At 36.1% G+C, this 17,549-nt stretch overlaps 1 protein-coding gene across 5 annotated transcripts in view; it reads left to right on the top strand.

The window, feature by feature from the left end:
* Positions 1 to 17,549, top strand: part of PTPRQ (protein tyrosine phosphatase receptor type Q) — a 205,234-nt gene that overhangs the window by 185,546 nt on the left and 2,139 nt on the right. For 2 of the 5 annotated variants that reach the window (XM_024737186.1, XM_024737184.1), the window contains 5 exons: positions 155 to 231; positions 6,746 to 6,880; positions 7,118 to 7,243; positions 8,056 to 8,204; positions 11,763 to 11,898. In XM_024737186.1, coding sequence (XP_024592954.1) covers positions 155 to 231; positions 6,746 to 6,880; positions 7,118 to 7,243; positions 8,056 to 8,204; positions 11,763 to 11,892 — 617 coding nt within the window. In that variant the 3' untranslated portion in view covers positions 11,893 to 11,898. Of the gene's footprint in view, positions 1 to 154; positions 233 to 6,745; positions 6,881 to 7,117; positions 7,244 to 8,055; positions 8,205 to 11,762; positions 11,899 to 17,549 lie in introns of those variants that run through there. The other 3 variants (XM_024737185.1, XM_024737187.1, XM_024737188.1) reach the window with 3 other exon arrangements.

Below are 17,549 nucleotides of genomic sequence, written 5' to 3'. Positions count from 1 at the left end.
TGGGTAGTGGAAATACGGAATAAGAGGGAATTTCTATTTAAAATTTTAGAGCCGTCTATAATTTTTGATGTTATATCATGAACTTCTTTCTATTACTGCTATAGTAAGAAAGTAGCAAAGTGAATTAGCATTAATTTCTTATATTTTCTTCTAGATAACAATAACAGAGTGAAACTGATAGCTGATGCCAGTATTCCAGGATCGGATTATATTAATGCCAGCTATGTTTCTGTAAGTTGCTATTTTTATATATATTTTTATAAAATATAAATACTGCAGTATTACTCTTCAAACTATTTAAAACAAGAAATTCATTACAACCTCTATGAATTTAATGTACCAGTTACTTACAACAACATTATGTACCCCCATTTTATACATGGAGAAACGGAGGCTCCAAACAGATTGCAATTTACCCAGTGATCATTTCACTAATAAGTGGCAGATGTACAACTTCTAGCTACACATCCCCTGGTCTTTCCACTATTTCCTACTTTGTCAGAATATTCTCTGTACACAATGAGGTCGGCCAACCTCTCTTTCAAAGAAAAATTAGTCATATGTACAGTCATGTCCATATAATATAAAAACCTATTATGCTCTTCCTCCCTTCTAGATTTTCAGTCCTTCTAGGGGACTACAATGCCTTGTTCTGTTCATCCTCAGCTACTTACAGAACGTGCACTCCACTGTAGCTACTCAACAAGCATATCTTAAGTGAACCAACATGGGGTGAACTGTGACATGCCTAGTATACTATGTTGCACATCATAGATAATAAATGCTTGCTGCATTGGATTGAAAGTTGAATAAACCAGTGTTTTAAGGATCTCTCCCTCTCCTTCTCCATGGCTCTTTTGTTCTCTCAATGCTCACCACTATCATAGGTACACAGAAACCTTAGATGCACCCAAGATCTCCACTTGGGTTGACACAATCAAGAAATCCGAGAGTAGGAACTGCTTTTGTGGTTATTTAATCCAACCATTCACCCAGGAAATCTTTCTGAAAAATTACTTGTAATTAGATATTAGCCTTTCTTGGCATTGATTCACCTATTTCCTCCTTAAGGCAGATGATTCTATCACTGAACTACTCAAATACACAGTTGTTTTATAAAAACAAGATATGTTCCCTTACATTTTCACCACTGACTTCAATTCTAATACATACCAAGGTTAACTATGCTTCTTATCATGAATCTACAGAAACCTGAAGGTTCCCTCTACTGCCCACACTCCCACTGGTGTTTTATTTTTTCCTTATTCAGTCTTCTAACCCAGGCCCGCCATTTCATTTGGTCCCACTGGGGCTCTGCTTATGTGATGCTCCATCCTTTCCCCAACATCAAACATAACCTGTCCTATGTCCCATTCTCCCCAAGACTCTGTTAAGGGGGAAAAGAAGAATTCATCCTAAATTTTATATTGGTTGGTAATTACTCCAAAATTACAATTATATATTGAATCCTATTGTGAAAGAAGTGAACAATGGGAGCATTTAAGATTTCTTAATAGAAGAAGTGACAGGGGGGTTGCAGAGGTTAATAAGGCATCCTTTGAATTTCATCCTATTTTTGTGCTAGAACTTTAAATCTATTTTGAAGAAAACCCAAAGTTACTATTGTGATGACATATTTTATTCATTTATCAAATCACTGATTTCCCTGAAAATGTAATTCTTTTCTAAAGATTTTGGTGAAATCTTGTGCTTACCAATTTTAATTGTATCCTAAACAATATAGCATGTAGAAGTTTTACTTTGATTTGTAGAATGAGGCATATATACATTTAGATATTTAAAGTTAATCAATGATCATATATTTTGTGATACCATAGAACAGAGCAAGAACAAATTGTTGTATCAGTGATCTATTAATTCGTATCATTTTTATTCACCAATAAGTAGATACAAATGAATAGCTTATATCCTATAATGTTCATCCAGTTATGGGATGACAGTATAGGTTATGAATATGATTGGGAAGGCAACCAGACAGTTTTAGGAGGTATAACTGAACCACACATAAACAAAGGAATATTCATGAACCCCCAGGGTTCCCTCTAAATATTATAAGTTGTCAGGAGACAACCATAAGAAGATCAAAATACAGGATGAGCAATAAACTAAATCTGAGTATATTTATATATATATATATTCTGCTGTGGTCAAGTGATGTTGTAATATAATAAATTTTACAACAAAGTCACTATGACCCATATGTAATGATATGCGTAATCATTACTGAGCTACATGGTAAGCCGGCCTAGATGGAAAGCACTTTATATTAAGGCAGGTTTCAGTGTTGGAGTGGGCAGTATGCTGTATTGTTTTTACTTCTAGGGATATCTCCTTCGCCTGGGATGTCAGGAACAGATGGAAATAGACAAAGTCATAATACCATAGTGGCCTCTCACTTCTCTATCCCCAAATTCAGGCAGTCTTCACCTCAGAAATAGTGAAGATTTCTCAGAATGAATGTTTGACACCCCAGTTTCCCCCAACTCCCCACTTTTGTTCCATGGCACCTCCATCTGAAAGTTCATGAACACTTGTTCCAGGAGCAAAAGAGAAAGGCCATCTACAAATGGACTCTGAATTCCTATTTCTTTGGAAGCTGGAGGAAAAGGGAGAAGAACTATAGAGCAAGGTAGAGAAAAAGCAAAATAACTAGTGTTTAGATGGAAAAGAAAAAGTGAAGTCTGGAGACTGGAAAAGGAAGACCAGTAGGTGGTCTGAAGGATGTACTTTAAGACTAGGAAACTCCAGGCCTGGGTCTGTAATTAGATTACTATATGTTTATCTCTCTGCCCTTGGCTCTTCTTGGGAATTGTGCTCCTGAAGCTAGGACTCAAAGAGAGCCTGGAAAATGCTGATTAAGGATGGACTGTGGGAGAGAGGTAGGGAGGAAAATAGATACTGCATCCTTGTAAACAACCACTAATTGCACACGTGACTTTAGGAATGTTTTCAAGAAAGCTAACAATAAGAACATTATGTAATGGGACAAGACCCCGACTCCGCCACCCCAGATTATCTCTCCTGTCAACCTGAGATGCCTGAAATTACTTCAATTTGAGGATGGCTTTTACCATAGCTGGAGATTGAAGATTAAAGGCTATGATGCAAAGGAGCTGTAATCGTATCACAAACATCAGATTTCGTCTACTCTGGTAGAAGATTATAGTACCAAAGGACACTGAATCCCTGAAAAAGGGAAATGCAAATAACTAGGAGAAACATTTAATAAATTGATCAATTACAGTTAATTGTCCTCACCCTTAAAACGCTTCCAGGACACCATTCTCTCGATTTTCCATCTACAGCTTTGACACTTTCATCTCAGTCTCGTTGGTTCTCTTATCTCCTTGGCCACCAAACACTGAAATTATCTGCAGCCCAATCCTTGAATTTACTTTTTCTTTCCAAACTCATTTCTTTGACGATCTCAACCATTCTTGTGATTTTAAGTAAGATCTATTTGGTAACTACTTTGAAATTATGTCTCTAGTTTGGACTTCTTTCTGAATTCCAAGCTCATATACCCAATTGCCTTCATGACATTCCTACTTGAATATCCAAAAGGAATTTCAAGTGTAATATTTCCATTATGAATTCTTGATTTTCCTTTTAACCTGCTTATCCTGGGTGTGGAGAAAAGGGAACCCACCTACATTGTTGGTGGGAATGTAAATGGGTGCAGCCACTGTGGAAAACAGTATGGAGCTTCCTTAAAAAGCTAAAAATAGAATTACCATATGACCCAGCAATCCCACTCCTGAGCATATATCTGGAGAAAACTCTAATTCAAAAAGGTACTTGCACCCCAATGTTCACAGCAGCACTATTTACAGTAACCAAGACATGGAAGCAACCTACATGTCCATCGACAGGTGAACGGATAAAGATATGATGTATATATACATAGGAATATTACTTGACCATTAAAAAAGAATGAAATAATGCTATTTGCAGCAACATAGATGGACCCAGAGATTGTCATACTAAGTGAAGTAAGTCAGAAAGAGAAAGTGAAGTAAGTCAGAAAGAGAAAGAAAAAGACAGAAATACCATATGATATCACATATATGTGGAATCTAAAATATGATACAAATGATCTTATATACAAAACAGAAACAGACTCACAGACATAGAAAGCAAATTTATGGTTACCCAAGGGGAAACGGGGTAGGGGGATAAATTAGGCGTTCAAGATTAGCAGATATAAAGTACTATCTATAAAATAAACAACAACAAGGTCTTACTGTATAGCACAGGGAATGATATTCAATATCCTGCAATAAACCATAATGGAAAAGAATATGAAAAAGAATATATGTATAACTGAATCACTTTGCTTTACACCAGAAACTAACACAACATTGCAAATCAACTATACTTAAGTTAAAAAAAGATTTTTTAAGTCTGCTCTTCCTGAAGTTTTCCCCATCTTCATTTGGAATCATTATTGACTTCTCTATTTTTCTTATACCCAGTATCCAATCCATAAGCAAATTCTCTTGGCTCTGTCTTCAGAATTTATCCAGATTTTATCACTTCTCACAATCCCCATTGCTATCGCCCAAACTAACCCTTGGTTGGATTGTTGCAATAACCTTCTAACTACTCTCCCTCCTTTCTCCTTTAAACCATATCAGCTTGTCTTACAGAAACCAGGATGAAACTCTTAAACCATATACTCTGTATGTTCAAAATCTTTCAAAGGCTTTCCATATCATTCAGAGTAAAATCCAAGATCTTATAATTACCTACTCTAGGACCTAAAGCACCATTGTCCTCCCTGCCTTGTTCTTTCCGACATCACCTTCTATTACTGTCCCCCTCATTCCAGCCACTTGCTGTTCTTAGAACATTGCAGACACATCTCTCCTTTAATGCTGTTATACTTGACTTTCTACCTGGAACACTTTTCCTTCAGATCTTGAAGGGATTACCCCCTTTCTGCTTCAGTTCTTTCCTCAGATTTCACCCATGAGTCTTTTCTGAACACCCTATTTTCTGAAAACTCTCTCTCACAACACATCACTTTTAAAAACTCTATGTAAATTGTTTTTTGTTTTTTGTGGTACGTGGGCCTCTCACTGCTGTGGCCTCTCCCGCCGCGGAGCACAGGCCCCGGACGCACAGGCCCAGCGGCCACGGCTCACGGGCCCAGCCGCTCCGCAGCATGTGGGATCTTCCCGGACCGGGTCATGAACCCGTGTCCCCTGCATCAGCAGGCGGACCCCCAACCACTGCGCCACCAGGGAAGCCCAACACATCACTTTTAAAAACTCTATGTAAATTATTTATTTAATAGACTTATTAATAGGCTTGATGTCTATTTCCCCTAACTAGAATATAAGATAAATGAGAGTAGGAATTTTAGTCAGTGATGAATCCTCAGCTCCTAGAATAGTGCCTGACACACAGTAGACCTTCATAAATATTATTTGAATGGAGGAATGTGCATATTTTAAAAGTCTGCAGAGAAAGTGACTAAAATATTAATGGTGCTTCATTATGGATAGTGAGATTACAGATTAATTCCACATTCTATTATGTATTTTTCTGAATTTTCCAAACATTCTACACTGACTATATATTACTTTTTTAACCTAAAAAAAAAACCTTTACAATGTAAAATAATTATATATTTCAACTGAGACTGGAAACATAGAAATGCTTTAGCATATAGTTTATTTAAGAGACTCAAGGTTTTATACCAGAAACTGTCACTGGATGGTTTTGGGAAAATCACCTCAAGTAGCTCATTATTCTTTAAAGTAAAATACACTAGTTGGATTAGATTTTAGGGCCCCTTGAACTTTAAAATGTATATTTATTCAGTGTAATACTATATTCTCTGGCTACTGAGACAATTCCAATTTAAAAATAAAATTCACCTTTAATCCTCATTCCTCAAAATATTTTGATGTTTGGAATACATGTAATTTCATTACTATATTTTATTTATACAGTACCTTTCTTTAAGAAAAATCCACAGATATTACTCAAGTGGCATACTTACATTCCAGGTGAATGGACTGAGTTTTAGAATAACTTGATAAAAGCTACAAGAGCTATCATAATAGGGTTGAGACAAATCTCAGGTCCTATAGTAGTTAAATGAACCTTCTTATTATTCACATTACTCTTGGTTTGGAGCTCTGGAGAATAATTACTAATGCCATAGTTTACATAGGTAAGTAATTTCTTGGAGAAAGAGTATGAAAATATCTGCACAATCTTTAAATATATGACAGTAACTTAGTGGAATGGGTAAGAGCGCTGGCTCTGGACTCAGACTACCTTACCAACTGTGAAATCTTCCACAAATTACTTCACATTCCTTAGCTTCAGTATCTTCCTCTCTAAAATGAGGATAATAATAGTTCTAATTCTCAAGGTTTTTATAAGAAACAAATTAATTGAAATACTAACTATAAGATGCTTAGCATATTGTCTGCTGTAAAGTGGTATTATTATTTTTTAGTCTTTACTGCTTTATTCAGAGTTAGAAATACATTTTAAGAACAGTTAGCTGTAATAGTATATTACATTATGAGGTTAAAATTAATATTGGAAATTTTGAGTATCTGTTATTATTTAGCATTCAAAAATGTACAATATTTTAAAATATTAGGTCATCTTAAACTAGTATGTTTTTCTTACGTTGCTCAAAAACTAAAAAATACTATATATATGTAAATATTGATGCAGTGTTATAATTATATCATTCTAGGGCTACTTATGTCCAAATGAATTCATTGCTACTCAAGGTCCATTACCAGGAACAGTTGGGGATTTTTGGAGAATGGTGTGGGAAACCAGAGCAAAAACATTAGTAATGCTAACACAGTGTTTTGAAAAAGGGCGGGTAAGTTATTTGAAAATCTTTTCACAAAACTTTTACAATTCTGTTAATATATGTGTGACAATTTTAGCTAATACTTTGAGTCATCAATGACTTGGACATCTATAAAGCAGTTTTATCTTAGCAGCAATAACTGTGATATTTTATACACACACACACACACACACACACACACACACAGACAAATGTATCTATATAAAACAACGGTTCTTATGACTGGTGATTCTTTTCTGAATACAGATCAGATGCCATCAGTATTGGCCAGAGGACAACAAACCAGTTACTGTCTTCGGAGATATAGTGATTACAAAGCTAATGGAGGATGTTCAAATAGATTGGACCATCAGAGATCTGAAAATTGAAAGGGTAAAAAAAACGAGGGGAAGTCAAACATGATATAAAATATGAATGGTCTAAATGTCTAAAGTAAAATTAATTTCTAGACATATTGCTTGATACCTGTATATTCAATAATGCTTTTCTATTATTTTCAAAATAGAAGTTTTGAATTGGCACCTGCCTTCAATATCTACGTCACTGTGTTTAATTCCAAATTATATAAAGTTCATATTAACCAGTTAATATCAAATTCTTAGGTAGACAGGGGAAGAAAAAGGAAGAAACAACTAGATCACTAAGTTTATCTTATTTTATAAAGAAACTGTAATATCTGATTTAAAACAGGAATTTCCCAAATCACTTATCTCTGTCTACACCCTAATAACTGGATTTTCTGTTTAATCCAGAACCAATACAGAAGCGATAGCATAGGATCCCACTTATATAACGTAAAGGCCTATAAACACAGAAAATGATATAAGGATCTTTATACTTTCTGACATTATCAGATACTCTATACCTGTGTTGTGAATAATTTGTGAGTGTGTTTAAGTTGTTAGGTCACAATTGTTCAAAATCTACTACTCTGGTGTTACAAAACGTTACATTATATTTGAATTTAAATACCCTACATTATCATCTGCTTGCAAGCCTTCTCATTGTTTGCATTCATACAGAAAGGCAATTTTCTTTATTGTAGCAATAGTAGAAGGCTTCTCTTATAGGAAATTATGAAAACACAGTTTCTTCTGTTTGGTAAATTGTCATTTTAAAAGATCACCTTGAAAACCTGGCAAGTCAGCTGTCTTACCATGTTTCTTTAATGTCATTTTGTCTAGCATGGGGATTGCATGACCATTAGACAGTGTAACTTTACTGCTTGGCCTGAGCATGGGGTTCCTGAAAACAGTACCCCTCTAGTTCACTTTGTGAAGTTGGTTCGAGCAAGCAGAGCACATGACACCACACCTATGGTTGTTCACTGCAGGTAAGAAAGAGAGATTTTTAGAACCTCTGAACGCTAGAAACACTAGAAATGGTACTGAAACTCAGCGTGACCTTTTTATTATCACGACACCATTGATTTTCTGGCAGAATGTTAATGTAGATTCAATCCAGCTTTTACTTTTCAGATATTTTACTGGTTATAACAAATCAAGATGTAGTTTTATAACAGGTTAGATGGTAGAGATAAAATGAGTAATGACTATGTCTAAAAGCAAGGGAAAATATATATCCTGGTACAGGAATTTTCCTGAAATCTTGACTGGATTATACCTCTCGAAGGCCTTCAAATTAAAAACGAAAGAATCGTAGCCCATTTTTGATGTGGCTACACATCAAATGGATGCGTCTGGGTATGTAGGATTTTTTTATTTTTACGAATAAACATCTGATCCTTCATTATTTCAACTGATATTAGTCTAATATACTAATTTAAACTTTTTTGCAAAAGCAAGTTTCTAGATTTGACTTACAAAGAATAAAGAAAATGAACTTTAAAATAAAGATCAAATTAAGTGACCAACCCAAGCATGATTCAAAGTTTTTACAAACTATTCAAATATCTTTCTTTGACCTAGCTTTTTGAATATGATAAATAGAATGTGACCATAAATGAAGATTTTTCCCCTCTTTATTTTCACTGGTATTTTATACCACTGAAATACCAATACTCCCCCGCAAAAAGAAATAAAACTCACAGTTGTTTAGAATTCAGAGTTCTGGACATAATGATATGATTTATGATTTATAACATGATATATCTAAGTCAATCTCAACATGAGTTTCGTCAACAGTTGTAGTTTGTAAATTAAAGAAAAAGTGGGTGATAATATACTGTTTTATGATTCCACTTATATGAGATACCTACAAGAGGTAAATTCATAGAGACAATAAACTGGAATTGTGGTTACTAGGGACTTGGGAGAGAGAGAAATGGAGAGTTACTGTTTAACGGATACATAGCTTCTGTCTGGGATGATGAAAATATTCTGGAAACAGATAGTGGTGTTGGCTGCACAAGACTGAATGTGCCTAATGCCACTGAATTGTGCACTTAAATATGGTTAAAATGGTAAATTTTATGTTAGGTATCTTTTGCTACAATAAAAAAATTTAAATAACAATATCTTTTAACCCATTATTATTAATTATAATTCCAGAAATTAATTGATGGATAATTATTCTAATGGGAATATACTATAATTAATGTGGTTAAATATGTAAGAAAATATTAATCCATCCAACTTTTAAACTTTTTTTTTAGAGGAAAAAACTCAACATGTAATTTAAATGAGTCTACATCTTCCAGGAATATTTTAGATTTTTTAAATTGTAAGAGTAATACACAAATGCTTGCTCATTATATCTTTTTTACATTTAAAAAGCATATAGAATTAAAAGTAAAAGCCTCATTCTTACCCTCCCAATTCCATATCCCCTCCACATATATAAAATTTTTAACAGATCAGTATATAGTATAAATAGAATAACAGTTTGCTTATAAAGTCAGTGATTGATTTTAAACTGGCATCATTGATGATTAAAACGGATAGTAACCTTCCTTCAGCTTCTCCATATTTTACATATACACTGCCACTGGATTAAAACAGTGGATTTGGGCTTCCCTGGTGGCGCAGTGGTTGGGAGTCCGCCTGCCGATGCAGGGGACACGGGTTCGTGCCCCGGTCCGGGAAGATCCCACATGCCACGGAGCGGCTGGGCCCGTGAGCCGTGGCCGCTGAGCCTGCGCGTCCGGAGCCTGTGCTCCGCAACAGGAGAGGCCACAACAGTGAGAGGCCCGCGTACCGCAAAAAAAAAAAAAAAAAAAAAAAAAACAGTGGATTTAAAAATCCATTAAAAAAGAAAAGTACCATCTCTCTTGTAGCCTCAAAAAGAGTAGTCTCCTCCTTTGTGATTTAAATACATAAAAGAGACCAGAGAAAAAGTATGCTTATATTAATGATCATTTTAAAATATCATTTTAAAACTGTCTACTAAATGATTACCTCCAACCCCAGCTTCTCACCTCAACTTTAGACTTATACATTTAACTTCCAGTTTAACCACAACATTCTGAAAATTTGATGTGTCCAAAACAGAACACTTAGATCAGTCTCCAAACTCCCTCCTTCTCATCCCCATCTTGGTAAACAGCAGTCCACTCTGCTTTGTACAGAAACCCTAGACTCATCTTCAACTCTCTGCTTCCTCTTACATTCCACATCCAACCCAACAGCAAATACTCTGATCCCTGCCCCCCATCACCTCTTCACACACTCTCCCCACCCTGGTCTCCTTGCTTTTCTTTGAACACACAGAACACTCTCCCACTCAGATCTGTTCTCTTCCTGCACCCTCAGGCTGTAATGCTTCTCTCCCAGGTACCCAGGTGGTGCACTCCCTAACCCTACTCAAGTTTCTTTTCAAATATCACATTGTCAGAGAACCTTTCTCTAATGACCCTGTCCTACCCTATCACCTTTCATCTCCTTAACCTAATTTATCTTTCTCCATAGCACTTATTGCGGCTGGGTGTATCCTATGCATGTTTCTTTGTTGTGTGGACTACCATTCTCCATCCTCTAGAATATAAGCTCCATAAGTTCAGGGACTTGGTACTGTTCACTGCTGTACCCCAGATGCCTAGGACAATGTCTGACACTCAAAATATATTGAATGATGTAATGACTGATTACTCTGTTCGGGCATATATGTGTATGTGTTATAGTGATCAGATTTATGTTGTAATGCTATTTCTTAGGTTGAATCATAGGTATTGTCGACATTAGAGAATATTTTTCACCTACAAAGATGGCAGTTTCGTGATGTTCAAAATGACATTTAAGATTAGGTGACCTTTCAAATGTTTTTTTTTTTTTTCAGATTTACTTCCTATATTAACCATTTAAGTACCTAGGAGTCTTGTCTTTCTAATTGGAATTTCTGAAAAAATCCTGTCAGGTTTATCAATTAACAGTTTATATGGAGCACATACCTGTCCTTCAGTATTAAACTAATTTCTTAAAAGGAAATAGCTTTCCAATTTTATTATCTATAGGAAGGAAAAGAAAATTCTAGGGAAGGTGAAAAGAACACATGAGAATCTATCAATGTGATGCAGAGGAAGTACTATATGGGCTAAATATTACAGTTGACATTTTTCATGTTTAGCATTCCTATTGGTAACCAAAAATATATTCAATAAAAAGTTTCTGGGGTTAAGAATTTTCAATGACTTTTAAAAACTCTTCCCCATACTTCTCCAACTACAACCCTTAAAATATTATGAAAGAAGTGGGAAGGTTCAACTGGTTAAAAAAAAACTCAAATATTTGACAGAGTATTTAACGATAATCATCTTGCTCTGTCGAAACAGTCTTGGGAACAATATAAATCCAAAGAAGCTCCAAAGAAAATCCACCTTCAATAAGAAAAGAAACTATTTATCATTTATTGCTATCATAGTTTACTTCCTTCATCACAATCAACATAAACAGGCTTTTTGCTGAATAATTTGCATGTAATTTCACTCTTCCTGCAGTGCTGGAGTTGGAAGAACTGGAGTTTTTATTGCTCTGGACCACTTAACACAACATATAAACGATCATGATTTTGTGGATATATATGGATTAGTAGCTGAACTGAGAAGTGAAAGAATGTGCATGGTATAAAACCTGGTAAGATATCTAAAACTTCAAGCAGTTATCAGCTCTAGAATTTCTGCCTGGAAGGATCTTAGTGGCAGCGATCTGGTAGACATGGACTTGAACTATTAGCAAAGCAGACATTCTCTTTTCCTACATTATAAACCTCTGGGTGGGGACAGGGTCTTAGGGACGGCAGCTGATGGGGATTATAGGAGAACTGAAACCCACATGCCCCAGTTATCCTTCAGCACTGTTACTGACTACTCATCCTACCCTGTTTATACTGATAGGCATATAGAAAATAATTCATTAAATGGATTTGTCTTTAGCCTTTGGGAAGCTTAGAAAATGAACCAAATTAATTTCTTTTGTAAACATGCTAGAAGTTGTATTTGGGAAAAGTTTATTAACTATTACAGGTTTCTATGTATTTCACTTGTCCATATTTACCCCTTTTTATTAGTAGTACTAATAATGTTTGTTATAGCATGTCATCAACCAACTAACTGGGAGTTGTTTGTTTTGTTGTTCTGGTTTGGACGTAAAAATATTTTTAAAATATAGATTTTTGTCATTAAAAAAATCATATGATAGGGTGCTTCCCTGGTGGCGCAGTGGTTGAGTCTGCCTGCCGATGCAGGGGACACGGGTTCGTGCCCCGGTCTGGGAGGATCCCACATGCCGCGGAGCAGCTGGGCCCGTGAGCCACAGCCGCTGAGCCTGCAGGTCCAGAGCCTGTGCTCCGCAACGAGAGAGGCCACAACAGTGGGAGGCCCACGTACCGCAAAAAATAAAAATTAAAAAATTATACAGTATAATGGTAATGAAACTAAAAACCTTGTTGAGTGTCTAGTAGGTTCCAAGTATTATACTAGATCCTTTACATGTATTATCTTATTTAATTCTTTATTTGTAAGGCAGGGCCAATGAAACTAATCAACAGACTAGGTATTATGGTCTCTGCTTTACAAATAGGGAAGCAGATGTTCAAGAATTCAGTGATATTTAAAGGTCAGAGCTAAAATTCAAACCCAAGTCTGTCTAACTATAATACATAGGATGTTCCTGTCATATCTTTGGATTGATATTTTTATGCTACAGAGAGATTTTTCTCATAGTAAATATACAGTTCTTCTGTAACAGTATTTTCCAGGGTACCTACTAGAAAACACAAGTGGCTTTACAGTCATTAAAGGTATGAGAAAACAGGCTCTTTGCTAAAATAAGTTTGAGAAAGACTTTCTTAGAATTACAGCCTCTATGCTAATGTGCATTGACAATTATAAATACAGAGCCCTTGTGGACATTTCCCAGACTTATATGACTATGAAATCCTTGAACACTTTTTGACCCCAAAACTTATGATGCCACGATGTCATGGAACATTAATGTTCTTAGGAAGATACTGCTCTAGACCAGAGACATCCAAACTTTTAGGAACACGCATCCCTTTCAGGAGAAATGTTTGAGCATTCAACTCCAATACATATATATTTACTCTTAAAATGTAGATTGTGCAATTATGTAAATTATAAAGCGTACACAAGAAATTGAAAAACATGAGATAAAGGTCAAATAAGCAATTCTGACAACCTTGCTAATACTGGTGGCTTCATATTATCATAAGGAATTTTCAAAAGATAAATACTTAGCAGAAAATAATTGTTTCAATAGTGGTTTTAAATGCATGTTTTAAATTCTTTGTCATTTTTTTAAAAAGTGATCTAGCTTTTTGTCAGATCTGATTACGCTGTTGTTGCTTTCACCTCACAGCATGGCTCTAAGACGGTTATTCTAGGAGCATGAAAAGTGTCAGCACTGCCATTTTATTGTCATTCATTGGTGCTTGCCTGACGGATCTTATCTTTAATCCACAGTCTCTTTGTAGGAATCTTTTTAAGCCACTTCAGTTATGTGATGGCTAGGTAAAACTAGGTACTGTAATCCATGTGCATTCCCTTATATGCTGAAAGGGAGCACATGAGTGAAGTATCACTCTTCCCTTAGGAAACTTCAGAAATGGACTTCAACTTGTGGCCAGGCTTGGCTTCATGGGTATGTAGCCTATGCAGTCTCACGGGTCCCCACGCTCAAAAGGGCCTTGCACTTGATTTAATGTTTGCTGACACTGTTTTGAAAATCTTTAATAATTTTTGAGGAAGGAAACTTGTATTTTCATTTTGTAGTGGGCCCCACCAATTATGCAGCTGGTTGTTATCCAAAGATCTTTTAAGGGCTTCAAGATCAATACTACCATTAATGATTATTAAAACCAAATTCTTTCTTATTTTTAGTTGAGAACAAGAATAAATAGCTAGCATTTTCCTCCCATGTCCCTGGGTGTACACATGTGCACTGGTGATCAATGTTCTTGGCATTGATCGAGATTGGTTGGCTCTCTAGGATAGGTTAGAGGGTGCAAATGATTGGGATATTTCCTTGTAGAGACTAGATTCGGTCTTCAAATTACAGAAGTCGAATTTTGTCATGCTCTACAATTTTGTGGAACCAAAGTTTGTAAAGAGTGTGTTCAAGCATGCCTGTGAATAACTGCACACAATTTAGTATTCAGTATATGCTATAAACTTCATACATTATGCTGGAATAACCAGCCAGAGGAAATGTTGCAGGTTGGGTAGGGGGATGAAAAGAGCCTGAATTTTGGTGTCAGAGAATTGAGTTCAGATTCCAGTCCTGCTAATTGCTGGCTTTGTGACTTTGTTTAATTAACCTCTCTGAGTTATTTCTCTTTTGTAAAATAGCTGTGTTACACTTTTCACAAGTCTATTGTAAGTATTAAATAAGAGAAGGTATCTAAAGCACCAAGCATGCAGTAAACGCCCAGCGTGCAGTAAAGGTCTGACAATGTAGTTGTGCCGATCGCTTTTTAAGATAAAAAGGTGGCAGTTCGTTAAAATCCTGATAAACACTTACTGAATCAACAGGTAGAAGTCATGAATATTAGTTGGCATGTTTGAAATAAGTACATCTTCATCGATATTCAAGAAAAGTATAGGGCTTTCCTGGTGGCTCAGTGGTTAAGAATCCGCCTGCCAATGCAGGGGACACGGGTTCGAGCCCTGGTCTGGGAAGATCCCACATGCCGCGGAGCAACTAAGCCCATGTGCCACAACTACTGAGCCTGTGCTCTAGAGCCCGCGAGCCACAACTACTGAAGCCCATGTGCCACAACTACTGAAGCCCGCGCGCCTAGAGCCTGTGCTCTGCAACAAGAGAAGCCACCACAATGAGAAGCCTGCGCCCTGCAACAGAGTAGCCCCCACTCACTGCAACTAGAGAAAGCCCGTGTGCAGCAGCAAAGACCCAATGTAGCAAAAAATTAAATAAATAAGTAAATTTATAAAAAAAAAGTATAGGTAGCCCTTCCATAAGGGGTTATAAAATTAAGATACATCCATGTTTACTAAATAATTAGCCTCCATTTTGTAAACAATACAAATCACAATTCTCAGATCCTCGCTTAAAACGTGGTACTCCAAAGCTCTCTTTCACCGGACTTTGTTCCCAGAAGCTATGTTCTTTACTGTCTTTTCTCTGTGATGAAAGAAAGGAAAATGACCACACCTTGGCTCCAGTCCTTATAAACCAGCATTGCCTTGCACAAGAGTGGTTTCTTAGTTTCTTCTCTTGCACTTAGGAATGATTCCAATTTCTGTGAAGAATGCTGTCTCAGCACATACTACAGTGGCCATGGCCAGGGGTGGGGAGGTGGGAACCTCAGCAATATATCACCCCTAAAAGACACCAGAGGGCCCAGACCCTGGAGAGAACCTAAAGTTCTTTCACTGTCTACCAAAACACAGTTCATAGCAGCCCCAGGAGATGTAAAAGAGCTTTCTGAGAGAATACTCTGCAGTGAGGTAATATCCTGAGATACTATTCCTGCCTGAAAAAAAGGATTAATCTGGATGAATCCCTTTCCTGCTCTGTTTCTCTTGAAAATTGACTGATGTGAACTCCTGAGGTAGAAGAAAAAAGAATAACATATTTTTGGTGCCTAATTTTTTGCCACCAACATATATACATGGCTGGCCTTAAATCTCACAACATAGCTTTCCTGATCCCCCAGATGAGGGAACTGAACATCAGAAAAGTTTAATTCTTAAGGTAACAGGACTATCTAGGGTAGAAACTGGAACTGAACTCTTCACTGCCTCTTTGGCAATAACACACCATGGCAAAGGGATCTTGGAAAATGTAGTACTGCCCTGTGGAGCTCATCCTGCCCTGCTGGCAGAGTTTACACCCATCATTCTTTCCAGTGGAGAAAGATGAGATTGGGACAGTTAGAAGTTTCACATATCAAATGTGACTTCAAATTCAAATGTGTTTTTTTTTTTTAATACCAGAACTCATAAACTTAAATGACTGTTGTTTTCAAAGAAATTATACCATGTCAATATATTTCTGTCAATAACGTTATTCATTGTGCAGTGCATATCTTAAAATACTCATTTGGAATTACCCTGAGAAGAAATTTAACAGCAATTTCAATAGAATTTTTATTCCCTTATAACAATCCTTCATTTCTTACCAAAACTGAATTATGTAACTTGATCATCCACCTCACAAACTTGATCCCTAATGACTTCTGAATGTTCTCCAAATCAAGTCTGTCCTGAAATGGTAAAGATCTGCTAACTGTGAGAATTAAATGAGGCTAAGTCAACATTCATTACGCAACTACCACATTCCAGGCACTACTACACACAATGGGAATAGAGCAGTGAATATGACAGAGTTCTGTCCTCATAGAGCTGACAGTGATGAGATGTGTGTGGAAACATTTTGTAATCCACGAAGAAATAGGTATTCCTAATAATGACCAACAATCTCTAGAGACAGTTTCAATAGTGAAGTTCCCAAAAGGGTTTGAGGTGTAGTAGCAATAGATATGAATATAATTTCTTAAGATGGTCACTTTAGAGGACATTCTATTTAAATCAGTTGTCAGTATGTGTGTTTGTGTGTGTGTGTGTGTGTGTGTGTGAATCTTAAACATTTGGTTATATTCCTTTAACCTCAGGTGCTTTTCTATGACTGTAACCTTAACTACCTTTGGGAAAGTCCAAACCCAGAAATGCTAACAGTTTATTGAATTATATTGAATAAACTTAAAGAACCCAGATGGTATTGAATTTCATCCTAACTTTAGATGAAATGTTCGGAGTCCTGCCTTATATTTACAAATAGAGACCAGATCCTTGACATTAAGTAGGCCAAATGTTGGGTGATTAACAGAATTGTTAAATATTTTAAATATGCTGATCGTGTGTAGATATGCTCAGTCACAGCTTTTGAAAGTAAATTTAGTATCTGCATTCCAACAGCCATTCTAACAAGAAAAATATTTATAAGAAAAATTACTCAATTATGCCTAACAGGAAAAAGGAAACTTATAAACAAATTTAAATATAATTTGCTACTTTTTAAAATTACAGAAAGAAAGAACATATGAACACTTAGTATTTAATGACAAGTAATTTTAAAAACTGGAAACTACAAAAAGCCACAGGAATTTAGTAAATCTTATGTTTGAAATGATAAAAAATCATTTATATTCATGGTAAATTCTGTGCCTCTAATTTAGCTATTTAACATTTGTTGAGTTCAATATTACTTTTCACTGTAAAAGAATTGCCCCCCCCCCCCCCCCCCCC

This window comes from Neophocaena asiaeorientalis, unplaced genomic scaffold (assembly GCF_003031525.2).
Source record: "Neophocaena asiaeorientalis asiaeorientalis breed wild unplaced genomic scaffold, Neophocaena_asiaeorientalis_V1.1 scaffold134, whole genome shotgun sequence".
In the NCBI taxonomy this organism is placed as follows: Eukaryota; Metazoa; Chordata; class Mammalia; order Artiodactyla; family Phocoenidae; genus Neophocaena; species Neophocaena asiaeorientalis.
The sequence above is the reverse complement of the archived record's forward strand: the minus strand, read 5'-3'. Positions and strand labels throughout refer to the sequence as shown.